This window comes from Dicentrarchus labrax, unplaced genomic scaffold (genome assembly GCF_905237075.1).
Source record: "Dicentrarchus labrax unplaced genomic scaffold, dlabrax2021, whole genome shotgun sequence".
In the NCBI taxonomy this organism is placed as follows: Eukaryota; Metazoa; Chordata; class Actinopteri; family Moronidae; genus Dicentrarchus; species Dicentrarchus labrax.
In genome coordinates this window covers 23,664,253-23,676,982 of record NW_026136710.1, presented here as the reverse complement: position 1 = coordinate 23,676,982, position 12,730 = coordinate 23,664,253, and the positions used below count along the sequence as shown (strand labels likewise).

General features: G+C 39.5%; 1 protein-coding gene across 2 annotated transcripts; it reads left to right on the top strand.

Moving 5' to 3' along the window:
* Positions 1 to 2,116: 2,116 nt before the first annotated feature.
* On the top strand, positions 2,117 to 12,584 carry psmb7 (proteasome 20S subunit beta 7). 2 transcript variants are annotated; one of them, XM_051412374.1, is made up of 9 exons: positions 2,117 to 2,233; positions 3,776 to 3,869; positions 7,499 to 7,596; positions 7,827 to 7,967; positions 8,126 to 8,241; positions 8,783 to 8,841; positions 8,958 to 9,109; positions 12,049 to 12,075; positions 12,368 to 12,584. In XM_051412374.1, exons 1-9 carry the CDS (start codon positions 2,172 to 2,174, stop codon positions 12,477 to 12,479), a joined length of 861 nt encoding a protein of 286 aa, XP_051268334.1. In that variant the 5' UTR covers positions 2,117 to 2,171; the 3' UTR covers positions 12,480 to 12,584. The 2 variants fall into 2 exon arrangements, with proteins under 2 accessions (XP_051268334.1, XP_051268335.1); XM_051412375.1 differs by lacking the exon at positions 12,049 to 12,075 and having other exon boundaries at positions 2,118 to 2,233.
* The last annotated feature ends 146 nt before the right edge of the window (positions 12,585 to 12,730 follow it).

Genomic DNA, 12,730 nt, shown 5'->3' with positions numbered 1-12,730 from the left:
AGACTGTAAAAAAAAACACAACTCATTCTAAGGTAACAAAAAACAACAATTCCTCTATTCAGGTGATTATACACTAATGAAAACATACCTATGAATATTATATTCTATTTCTGACAATAGATCCTCCTCAATGTTACACAGTGGACCTTTAAGTGTAGTACTTTTCACAGACATCATCAGTGGTTTTTAGGCAATGCCAAGCCACAAACATTATTTTGTCTAATGGAGCCACCCGTCAGTCCAGCAGGGATCATGCTGAGGTGCCACATGAACACAGACTTCATCTTTTGGAAACAAGCTCTTTGAAAATCCTAACACATCCCTCAGAAATAACCATGTAATACATGATGCTTGTAATGTATTGGAACATGAAGGCAGTGGACAATGAGAAGACACACTCTTCCTGCAGGTTAAAGTCAGGGCACATTAAACCTTTGTTATCGGTCACTGAGATCCCACCGATTACACCTTCAACCACCTGTTTTGCCCACTCTGCTCTAATAAAAGGCTTAATCAACATAATGCACTCATATTGTTGTGTGGAGGCGCCCTATCTGATCTTGTCCACCTCACTGGAGCCCATTTCCTTCTCGACCTTGACATCCAGCTGGCATCAAGTTGGCATCCGTCCTGTTGGAGGACAAAACGCAGCAGTATGATTAAATACACAATGCCCAGGATGGGACGGGTCTTCATCTGGGACTAAACAGGATCTAATTTATCACTCTATACTTTATTGAAGTGAATGGATTATAGGAACCTGCTATATTATATAACTATATAACAATAATATAGTTGTATTTGTGTGTTTCAGTGATTCAGGGTTGGGTGACAAATTGTATGTAATCAAGATTATATAATAAGATTATTATCATATTACATTTGAAACAATGTGTAATTAGCAGTGTTGTGTTACTCAAAAAATTTGATTCATTACTCATTACTCATTGCTCTTTTTTAAAAATTCCAGTTTTGTTTGTTAAACTCAAAGTAGATTTCTGCTGCTGAATGTAAGCATTTCCATCTTCCAAACTTTTTTTTATTAATCCAAGGATGTGATTGGATTGTTAGATTTCAAATCAGTAGGAGGTGCCAACAAAAGTAAGGTTGTAACTAATTATTTTGGGGGGTAAATATTATTACTGAAATTAAGTAGTAATTAGTTACACTACTAGTTACTGGGGAAAGTAATATTATTACTAGTAATGAGTTACTGCCCAACACTGGAAATTAGATTATAGTCACATCGTCAAGGACTACTTGATTACATTTGTGATAATGTCTTTACAAAAAATACAAAATTCATTATTAATTTGTTTTACTTTGTTTTTTAACAATTCATGGATAATGGGGTTTTTATTCCTTTTTATTTACAGTGAAAATGGAAGATGAGTGCTCCTCTTGTGTTACAAGAGTAAAGTCCTCCATGTGGCCTTTGATAAAAAACGCATCAAATCTACTCGCATTACAAACGTATGTTTAAGTAAGTGTTGTTTCTAGTATAAGGTGCAATATTTTCAGTGTTAGAGTCTGAAGTAATCCAAAAGTTTTCAGATTAGATTACATTTTTTTGTAATGAAATCGATTTATTTTATTTTTTTTTATTAATTACAATAATTTATGGATTCAAGGAAGTTTATTTGACTGTTATTTACAACTCAGGGTTGTATAATTAATTTTAGAATCTAGCTCCCTTTATCCTACTCATAAAACAAAATAAAAATGTATTAAATAATACAAAATAAATAAACAATCAAAATGAGCTAACAAAAACTAAAAGGTTTTAAAGGAGGTTAGATTAAATTAAGGGGGTCTAATACATTTATACTGGTAACTCAAGTACCTATTTTCCAGTTTTCTGATTTCTGAAGATTCAAAGACGATTTTCAAGTAATTTATAAATGCCACAAAGCTTGAAGCACCTTTTTAAAAAATATACATTTGTGAATGTTACATTTCCAATATATTAATATATACTCGAATATATATATTTAAAGAAAATATACAAAAAACAAACATCAATCTTTTGTTTAATGGGTCTCTCAAGTCATTTCTTTAGCTATGAAAACCACAACGTACGACTTTACAAGGGGTCCACAAATGCAGCACCCCTTCCAGCCGCTTCCATTACTTCCTTTACTTCCCGGAAACACAAACCTTCATTCAACAAGATGGCGACATTGACAGTGAGCCGGCCGCTGTTCGGGGGTTTCAGTTTCGAAAACTGCAAGAGGTAAGCGCTCCTCAGAGGCTGAAAAACAAATTGAAAGAACCACACTGCTGAGTTTAATCCGTTTTCACATTTGGTAAGAAGACGGTGTGTCGAACAGCCGTGTTTCCAGACGTTCTCCTCATGATGCTAGCTCATGTTCACTCGGCTTCTATGCAATGACTCAGGCATTTCCCCACGCCGCTATCAACGTTACGGTTGACTTATCTTCAGGCTACCTTTAAACATAATACCGTTTTGATTGATTTAAAACAGTTATGACCTTTTTGTATCGACAAAGCACATTAGTATATTAAGTTACTTAAATCTATATTTTTACGCGTTAAACAACAACCGGGCGGAACGTTTCTTCCGCCCGCTGTCTGTACAGCCTGCAGCCCAACGTTCAGGTGTAACTCGGTTGGTTTATAAAAAAAAAGGATGTACTTTAAAATTGTAATCTGCTAAATAATCCCTATTTTTACTGTATGTAACTATAATCTGACTACGTCTTTTTTCCCTGTAACTGTAATGGATTAGTTACTAATTAGTTAGTAATGTTGTACACGTAGTAAGTAGGGCTGTAACTAAAGATTATGTTTATTATTGATTACTCTGTTGATCATTTTCTTCATGAATCGACTAGTTTGGTCCATAAAATGTCAGAAAAATGTTGATCAGTGTTTCCCAAAGTCCAAGATGACATCCTCAAATGTCTTGTTTTGTCCACAACCCAAAGACATTGTTACTGTCATAGAGGACAAAAGAAAGACATAACAACAAAACATATTCACATTGGAGAAGCTGAAAGCAGAGACATTTATTTCTTAATGAACGACTTAAAAAAAAAAGTTGGTTTGTTTATAAATAGTGCTGAGTAACAGGATTTCATCAACAGATTTATCAGTGTGGAAACATTTCAAGATTTCAACTTTTATCTGGGCCTTTAATTAATCTGCAACTATTTTGATAATCATTTAATCTTTGAGTCATTTTCCTCGTATTATTTGAGAAGCTAAAATCAAAATTTTGATTTTATAAAAATGACTTAAAACAATGAATTGATTTCATGTGTAAAAAGGAACCGTAATCAGATATTTACACATGCTGAAATTCCTCTAAACTACATTAACTTAAGATAATTCTTAGTGAACCCAGATGGTTTAACTAAAAGTATGCTCACTGCTTAAAATAGACTTAATGTTTAAGTATTTCCCCACTGATATATCCTTTCATGGGACTCAGCACTATTTATTGCAGCAACAATTAGTCAATTAGTGGATTAGTCCTCTATGACAGTAAACTGAATGTCTTTGGGTTGTGGACAAAACAAGAAATTTGAGGACGTCAGCTTGAGCTTTGGGAAACACTGATCAACATTTTTCAGAATTTTCTGGCATTTTATGAACCAAATAACTAATCGATTAATCCAGAAAATGATCAACAAATTAATCAATATGGAAAATAATCATTAGCAGCCCTAGGGCTATTCAGTGGGATTTGGTCTCAGTTATGTAAGTGCCTTTTTAAATCATTATTTTTTTTAACTATTACTTTTATTTTCAGAAATGCACTTTTGGAAGGTGAAGCTAACAAAGTGGGATGCAGTCTGCCTGCCGCCCGGAAAACAGGAACTACCATCTGTGGTGTTGTCTTCAAGGTGGGTGACAGAAACTAAACTACTTAGAGCAGGTACGCTGGGCATTGCCGTCATTGCAGTCAGCTTCTCCCTGTTAGGATTCCTTCAGTGTTCATGGTTCAGGAGGTTTCTACTGGGAGCCCAGTTATCCACAGAGGTCTCCTCCTCTCCAAAACAAACAGACCCGCTGATTAAAACCACTAAACACACTGAATAAAGCAGTTCCACCTTAAACACACTGAATAAAGCAGTTCCACCTTAAATACACTGCTTCTCCCACACTGAGCTGCTGCTAATGTTAGCTCAGCTTGTTTCTCTGATAACTTAAGATCCAGACGTCCGATGACTAAAATCCTTCATCCGGTTCAAATCTAGAGTTATAAAGCACTAAGATGGATGTATAGACCTGTCTGGATGTATACTTGTATACAGATGTATACATCTGTCTGGAAATGAGATTTAGGATATCAAATGTCTGTAAACTCTAGAGCTATGTTCTATATGTAGTTGAGTAGTGTACTTCCTTTATCCCAAATGTTTCCAACAATGTTCAAACTCAGAGAAATCTGTCATTTTATTCAGGTAACGCTGCGTTTCACCGGTCGCCTGTCGATGGCGTCATATCCCCTTTGTGCCTGCGTCAGTGTTGTGGTTGTCTGCCAGAAGCTGTCATACATTGACTGTTGATCCAGTCTGAAGCCACATTGTTACCATCCACTGTTTAGATCTTGGTGCTTTTTAACTCTAGATTTGAACCGGATGAAGGATTTTAGTCATCGGACGTCTGGATCTTAAGTTATCAGAGAAACAAGCTGAGCTAACGTTAGCAGTCTTTGCTCTGTTTAATAGCACTTGGGAAATACTTTTTAAAAAATGAAATTTTCATAGGAGGCCTAATCCTTTCGTCCTCATGTGTAGGTCCATTCAGGGATGGAAACACAGATTAGGGCTGCTCGATTATGGAAAAAATCATAATCACGATTATTTGGGTCAAAATTGAAATCACGATTGTTCAAATGATTATTTTTTTAAACTTCAGAAACATGCTGCATTTATTGGACATTTGTCAAAAACATTTGTAAGTCTCCTCGTTACCTGTTCAAACGAAAACAACGTGACAGGAGAAGACTGCAACTAGTGTTGCAACCACCAGCGCAAATATAAATAGTTACGGCGCTCCTGTGACTTCACATGGTCGTGCGACAGGTCGGGAACGGCGAGTATACCGAGCACATGACTCATTCGCAGTGCGTGCTGTGGGGGAGGGACGGAAATACGCATGCGCGAAATACGCAGACTTTGGCTGTGTCCCAATTCAGGGGCTGCATCCCTGAATTCGCATGAAACTTGTCACGTCGCATCTGGAGACCGTCCTGGCAAAAAGACTAATTTAAAGTATTTTGATATTTCAAAAATTAGCATGTTATAAAATTAGCACTTTCTGTAGATTATGGTGAAAATAGGAAGTGGACCATTTCTCCACATTGGTATGTCCAATTGACACCAAGCTTGGGTCCATAGTTCCACATGTCTTCCTTAGGCATTGTGTACAATTTCAGGTCATCACCACAAGGTGGCGCTCTTTATAATGAAGAAGTTTATATCTCCACATGGGCATGTATGATTAAAATGAAACTTGGTACGATGCTTGCCCATGGCTCCCTGAGGCTCGCTAAAAAATGTGTCAACAATCCGCCACTAGGTGGCGCTCTGGTGGCAGGGTAAATCACTCTGTGGAGAATGTAATAATTATGAATATGAAATTCACAGGGCATGTGTAGACTGGTGCCTGTAGCTCACATACCAAAAATCGTGTTTGGGTGTTTGTAGTGCCCCCTACAGGATTTTAAAAAACTAGCCCCGGCGCCACGTTTCACCGATATGTATGAAACTCGGTAGGCACGTGTAACGTGCCGAGACGTACAAAAAAGCCTCTTGGACCCATACCCCAAACCCCACGGGAAGACGGCCATTTTCATTTTCATTTTCACTGTCGGCGAACTTTTTGCCTTGTATTGGAACGAACTCCTCCTAGGGAATTTATCGGATCTGCTTCAAAATTGGTCAGTACAGTCAAAGTATGCTGATTAAAAGTTGTGCTATTTGTGACTGTACATTGAACGGAGTGTCTGTGGCGTGCTGTCAAATGTGTCGGTACAGTAGTATATCAGTTCTTCACAGCATGGGGATCCTCATGTTTCCTGGAGACAAGATTTAAAAAAGCTCCACAGTTCATCCGGCCTATTGTCCTCTACTAGAGTGGAGGCGGCCTGTTCTATCGATTTAAAAACTCCATGAAGTCCTTGTGCCAGTTCTCCATACTAAAACAATTTGGCTTACGTTGTTTCCAGTTTATTAAAATGATCCGTTTAGCTGATAGAAAAGCCAGGACAATAATTCTTTGTACAGTTTTGGGTTTTGCAGTGTCCATATTCGCACCTAATATACAGGTTATCGGGCAGGGATTTATGTTAAGGACACATGACAAGCTTTCAATAACATTCAACCAAAACCTCTTAAAAGGAGGGCAGTACCACAGTAAGTGCATTAGTGTACCCTCCACCTCACAGCCATGCCAGCAAGATTTGGATAATGTGTTATCAAATTTATTCAGATTGCAAGGTGTAATGTAAGCTCTGTGATCATTTTGTATCTGACATACTTTGACACTTTTGTACAACTTGTAAGTGCTCTATCCCATTGTGGGAGGGAAATGGGTACACCCATATCACGTTCCCATTGTAATTTAGTTTGGGAGTTTCTGTCAGGAGCAGCAGAACATAATAATTTATACATTGCTGAGACTGTACCTTTCCTGACAGCAATTCCCCTTAATTTGTTTTCTAAATCTTTTTTATTCCCTATCTCTTTGGCAGTGTTTCCTCTAGGATTTTTTTTAGCGGTGGGGGCAGGCCTGTCCGAACAACCCCCTGATTTATATTATGCTGTTGCCATACTTTATTCTTAAGAGGTTTACCTCCTGCGGTAAACAAGGGATTATTCTACAGTGGACATGATGGTAAAGATGTTCCTCTAAAGTTCAAATGCTTCTGGAGAATTTTGACTACATCACAAGAGAGCTGTAAAGCTGGATTATTAATTCTAGAAATAGCTTTGGGATTATACCATAAAACTGTTGAGGTTATGCCTTTGTTATAAGCTTTGAAAATATTTTCCTCAAGCCACTCCCAACTGCCAATCTCTCTAACACCGGCATAGGCCCACTGCAAGGGATATCTAGAGTTAAATGCTATATAATATTGGTATTTATCTGGAAGTCCTAATCCTCCTTTAATTCTTGGGTTGTTTAATTTTTTTTATTACTAATCCTAAATTTTTTGTCATTCCAAAGAAAACCAGAGAATAACTTATTTATTTCCTTAAACCAGCTAGGGGGGAATTTGAGCGGTATAGAAGACATGAGAAAAGCCAACCTTGGTAATATGTTCATTTTTATGACTTCTGATCTTCCCCAGAGGGATAGAGGTAAAACTGTCCACCTTTTAATGACCTTTTAATTTTAATTTGAGTGCATTTTCAAAACTAATCTACTATTCACCTGTATGTGAGTAAAAGACACTTGGAGAATGGATCCCACCCTAACTCTGGTTCTCCTCAGTCTGAGTGATGTTTTGTGTCTCCCTGTGAAGGATGGCATCGTCCTCGGAGCTGACACCAGAGCCACCGAGGGCATGATAGTGGCAGACAAGAACTGCTCCAAGATCCACTACATCTCCCCCAACATTTAGTAAGTGACAGGAGCTCTTCAGTACACTGCAGAGGACTCCCATTGTTTGATGTGCAACCTTTGTGTAAAGGAGTTTTCTAATGCCACGCACAAGGGACAGTCAAAAAGATGTTTACCATAAAACTGAACCAGTGACCCTGATTTATTTAACCCGCAATTTAGCCACATTTGCTCCTCCGGCTTCTTCTCAGCCGTCCTGTGATACTAGCTGTGTGACTGTTTTTGTGCAGCTGCTGTGGAGCAGGAACAGCTGCAGACACAGAGATGACCACTCAGATCATCTCGTCCAACCTGGAGCTGCACGCCCTCTCCACGGGCAGGCTGCCACGCGTGGCCACCGCCAACCGCATGCTCAAACAGATGCTCTTCAGGTACCTTCCTCAGACTACATCAGTGTTCATCATGATATAGAACCTTTCTACCTGACAAATCCAGACACTCACTCACACTGATGCAAAAATAACTATTGCCATTCAATATCCAAAAATCAGAATAAAGTGTGTGTGTGTGTGTGTGTGTGTGTGTTCAGGTATCAGGGCTACATCGGGGCTGCTCTGGTCCTGGGTGGAGTGGACTGTAACGGTCCTCACCTTTACAGCATCTACCCTCACGGCTCCACCGACAAGCTGCCCTACGTCACCATGGGTCAGTGTCGCACACAGCTCAGTGACGTTTCTACACATTCCTCGCATTTCACCACCAGCTCCACGTCTCGATGGACATCCCACTCTCAAACATATTCAGACACTTTCTGTCTGATTCTTATTCTTTTTATTTTTAGTTGCTTTCATTAGGACACATTATTGTTTAAATTTTTGGATATATGAGGGGGTTTTTGAGATGTCTGCCTGGAAAACTAGTTTTCCAGTCATAGAAACACCTGGAAATGGATTAAAATGACAAAATATCTTGGAAATAATCTAAACTAAATGTGGAAAATTCTTATTGTATTTTAGCCCCTCACTCAGATCACCAGTGTAAACCTGTGTTAGAAGAAGGCTGCAGTAAACTGTAGTCTGTGTCCGCAGTGTTTTCTTGTCACCTTTTTATATCGGATCAGCTAACTCGGAGCTTCAACCGAGTACCATCCGGTGATAATGCAGCTTTAAAAAACAGCCGTGGTAATTGCATTCTGGGTACTGTCAGCTCAGTGACCACTTAAACAGCATTAATTCTCCCTCTAAAGGCTCTGGGTCCCTGGCTGCCATGGCTGTGTTTGAGGACCGCTACAAGCCCGACATGGAGGTGAGTACGCCACTCACATGTAACTCATAGCAACACAGTCCCAACAAGTGAGTGTGACTTCCTGTGCTAGCATACTGCTTTTCATCTGAACATCAATGCTGTTTGTTCCTCCAAAGGAGGAGGATGCCAAGCGGCTGGTGCGAGACGCCATCGCCGCGGGCATCTTTAATGACCTGGGCTCCGGCAGCAACATCGACCTGTGTGTCATCACCAAGGGCAAGGTGGACTACATCCGGCCCCATGATGAGGCCAACAAGAAGGGTGTCAGGTGAGAACTGCCCCACTAAAATATGTAGATTAATTTCATCCACATGATCTTCCTTTGTAGTTAACATGTTAAAACAACCTCGTCTCTCCTGTTGGGATAATGTGTACTTGCCTTAATGACTCATCTGGAGTTCTTCAAATCACTGATTTCAACACACCTGGTGTCTGTTCCAGAAAGCTGGTTTACTAAAAGCTATGGAGTTCTTCTCATTAATAACAAGTAAATCATGTTTAATAAGTCAAGTAGTTTAAAAATGCACACAAAGGGCAACCATTTACAGCATCCTCGAGTTAGAAACTGAGTACAGTTGGCTAATTACAACTAATAAACAAAAAATATTATCAGTTTGAATTCAACTAAAAGCTCCCTGCACCAAACTCCCTTTAAGAAATATCACATTTTAACAATTCCTAACGTGTCCGTTAGGGATGCACCGAATATTCGGTCACCGAAACAACACGGCCGAAACAGAAAGTTGTGATGACGCAAACAAAAACCGCGGCCAGCGCACGCTTGTCTGGATAAGCGCCAACATGTCTGCGGTGTGGACGGATTTCAATATATCTGAAAAAGACCCACGGATAGCGATTTGCAAAACGTGCAATGCTGAAATTTCAAGAGGGGGTGCATCTGCAAAGAGTTTCTCCACGTCGGGTTTAATTTATCACCTGAAATCCAAACATCCTGATTGCCATTCTGAATATGAGAAGAATGTGGCACAGAAAAGGGATATCAATCCGAGCACGCCCACTCCGTCTGTGGTGGACGTTTTTGAAAAGGCAAGAAAGTTTTCCAGTGATGGTGCCAAGGCAAAGGGCATTACACAAAGAATGATGGAGTTCATTGCCTTAGATGATCAGCCATTCTCTTTTGTAGAGGATGTGGGATTTCGTAGGCTGATTATTATTCTCATTATTCATTCATTCATTCATTCATTCATTCATTCATCATTATTATTAGGGATGTGGCCGATATTCACAAAAAAATGTAATATGGGGAATTATCGGTATCAGGTTTTTATAACCGATGTTTGTTCTGTAGGCTTCAGCATATCCGAGCCTGCATGAACGCAGCATGGGATGTTTACTGGCGCGCGCTAGATGATGTATAACAACAACAACTACACACTAGACTGGTTGGTTGCTAACCGTGGCTAACAAGCAAACAATTTAAAGCTGAATGATTTTAATATTAACACAAAATAAGCACAATGCACCTTCAATATTTTACCCTGCTATGAGCTGTTCCTTACCAAACTAACAATTGGCTTAGAATAAACATTAGCACTCCAGCTAGCGCTTAGCTAGCGATTAGTGCGTAGCTAGCGATTAGCGTTAGCGCTCTTTTCAGTATTAATACAATGAAAGTTGAAGTTGTTCTCTTATTTTGCACAGACAGTGTTTACATTTGGAAAAGCCATGTTGCATTTATGTATGCATCCAGTGGGGCATCACAATAAAATTAGGCATAATGTGTTCATTCCACAATAGGAGATATTTTATGTTGTTACCTAACAGTTTTGGTGTAAAAAGCCTGCATATATCGGTATCGGGTGATATCGGTATCGGAAACTGAGAGTTGGACAATATCGGAATATCGGATATCGGCAGAAAAGCCAATATCGAGCATCCCCAATTATTATTTATTTAATGTACACATGAGTGGGGTCAAGTTAAACATTTTATTTTGAATTTTATTTTATTTTATATTGTGCATTGTTGTATTGTCAGTGCTAAATAAATATTTTCATACTTTTGTAATTGATTTAGTCTTTGAATTACAGTGCCTTGATTTTAGTGAGGTTAGTACACAGTCATAGCCATAAATGCAATGGTACTAATAATTGGCATCATTTCTTTAGGTTTTCGGCCTTGGTTTCCTCATTTTCGGTTTCGGCCAAGAATTTTCATTTCGGTGCATCCCTAGTGTCCGTAACCACACGTAACTCTAGAATCATGAGCTAAAGGCTGTCATACGTCCACAGTGTGACTGTCAGTTCATCAGCAGTCTGATCACGTCTTATATTCAGATAGTGAACTCACATCCTCACAGGAGCAAGCGCTGTTGGCGAGTGGAAAATCCTGCCCTCTGTTTGTCTCACTCTTCTCCGCTTCCATCACACTTGACTCTAAAGTTTACAGCCTACCATGCTGTTGTCATGGAAACGCATGTAAATTGTTTAAAATGACCAAATATCCTGAAATGAATCTCTTGTCCTGGAAATGTTTGTATTTTAGTCCCTCACTCAGATAGGCTTCGTAAATAGGTGTTTATTCTGTTTGAAACTCAACTGATGGTACGAGAAACTTTCCAAGCAGGTCTCAAAGTGTACTGACTTGCAATAATCTTTTTGGCGAGTCCGTTCTTTCCAGAGCTCCCAGTTAAATTCTCACATCTCCATGCACACAGCCTAATAATCATCGATCAATAAGCTTGTTGCTTTGGTTGATAAATACATGCACGGTTAACTGTACATGCAACGCTTTAACTTTCTAGAATTCTCCTTGACTTGAGCTGTTTCTTATGTTCTGTGACCAAATAAATGTAGTCAGTGTGCCTCAAACTGCAGCTTAAATGACCGTTTCAAAACAAGTGCTCTTGTCTATCATCCAGAAAAACATCCTGGAAAAGGATTTGATTAAAACGAGTGGGAACCTTGCTTAGAGTCAGTTTGGTAATAGTGCTTTGTGGAACAGCTCACATATTGAGTTAGTAATGTATGTAGGTCAGAAATCAACCAGCAACTCTTCAGCAAACAATCAAACTTGTTAAAATGCTTGTCCTTCCTAGCAAATATTCCCAAGCTGCCCATTGGGGGAAGTTTCTGTTACATTAGGAAAGATGGAAGAGTGCCTCATTCCAGAGCATGATCTATAATGATTGACTTTCCTGATGAACTGGTAGATGACTGGTTGTCTTGTTGCTTGTTCTGCTTGAAGAGTAAATGAGGGTGAAGCCTTGCAGCTGTGAGTACAGATTGACGTTGTGTGCACACCTAACACCCACCGACTCACGTTCTTCTCAGTTTGCTACTAACCAACTTTAAAAAGAAATCTGCATGGGCTGCTCAGTGTGACTTCACACAACTAACATGCATGGCAGTGTGTAGGACAGCTGTCTACAGTGGCGTGCTGCAGTGCTGAACACGTGTGGAAGTGCATTAAACAAGCCCCAGCACAGACTTGTTTAATGAGCCTATTCAGCCCTCGCTTCAATCGAAACTCATTATCCCATGTGTCCCGTTCTCTCCCGATGTAGAACCGGCGACTACAAGTACAAAAGAGGAACCACCGGCGTGTTGACGAAGGCGGTGACCCCGCTGGCCCTGGAGGTTGTGGAGGAAACTGTACAGACCATGGATACCTCCTAAAACACTTGTACCGTGTGTTTCTCGATGTAACTCACTACCCCTCAGAATTCCTAACACAAATGGCATGTTTTTTTCCATGATTTACAATAAAAGTGTTTGAGTTGATTCGTGTTTGATTCTTGACTTCATTCAAGTTACGAAAAAGACAGTAAGCCTTTTTCACACTGGCCAGGGACTACAAATGATCTGGCATTGTTTTTACCGTGTGTATTTATTCATCTGCACTGTCCATACTCTGAAGTAAATGTGAT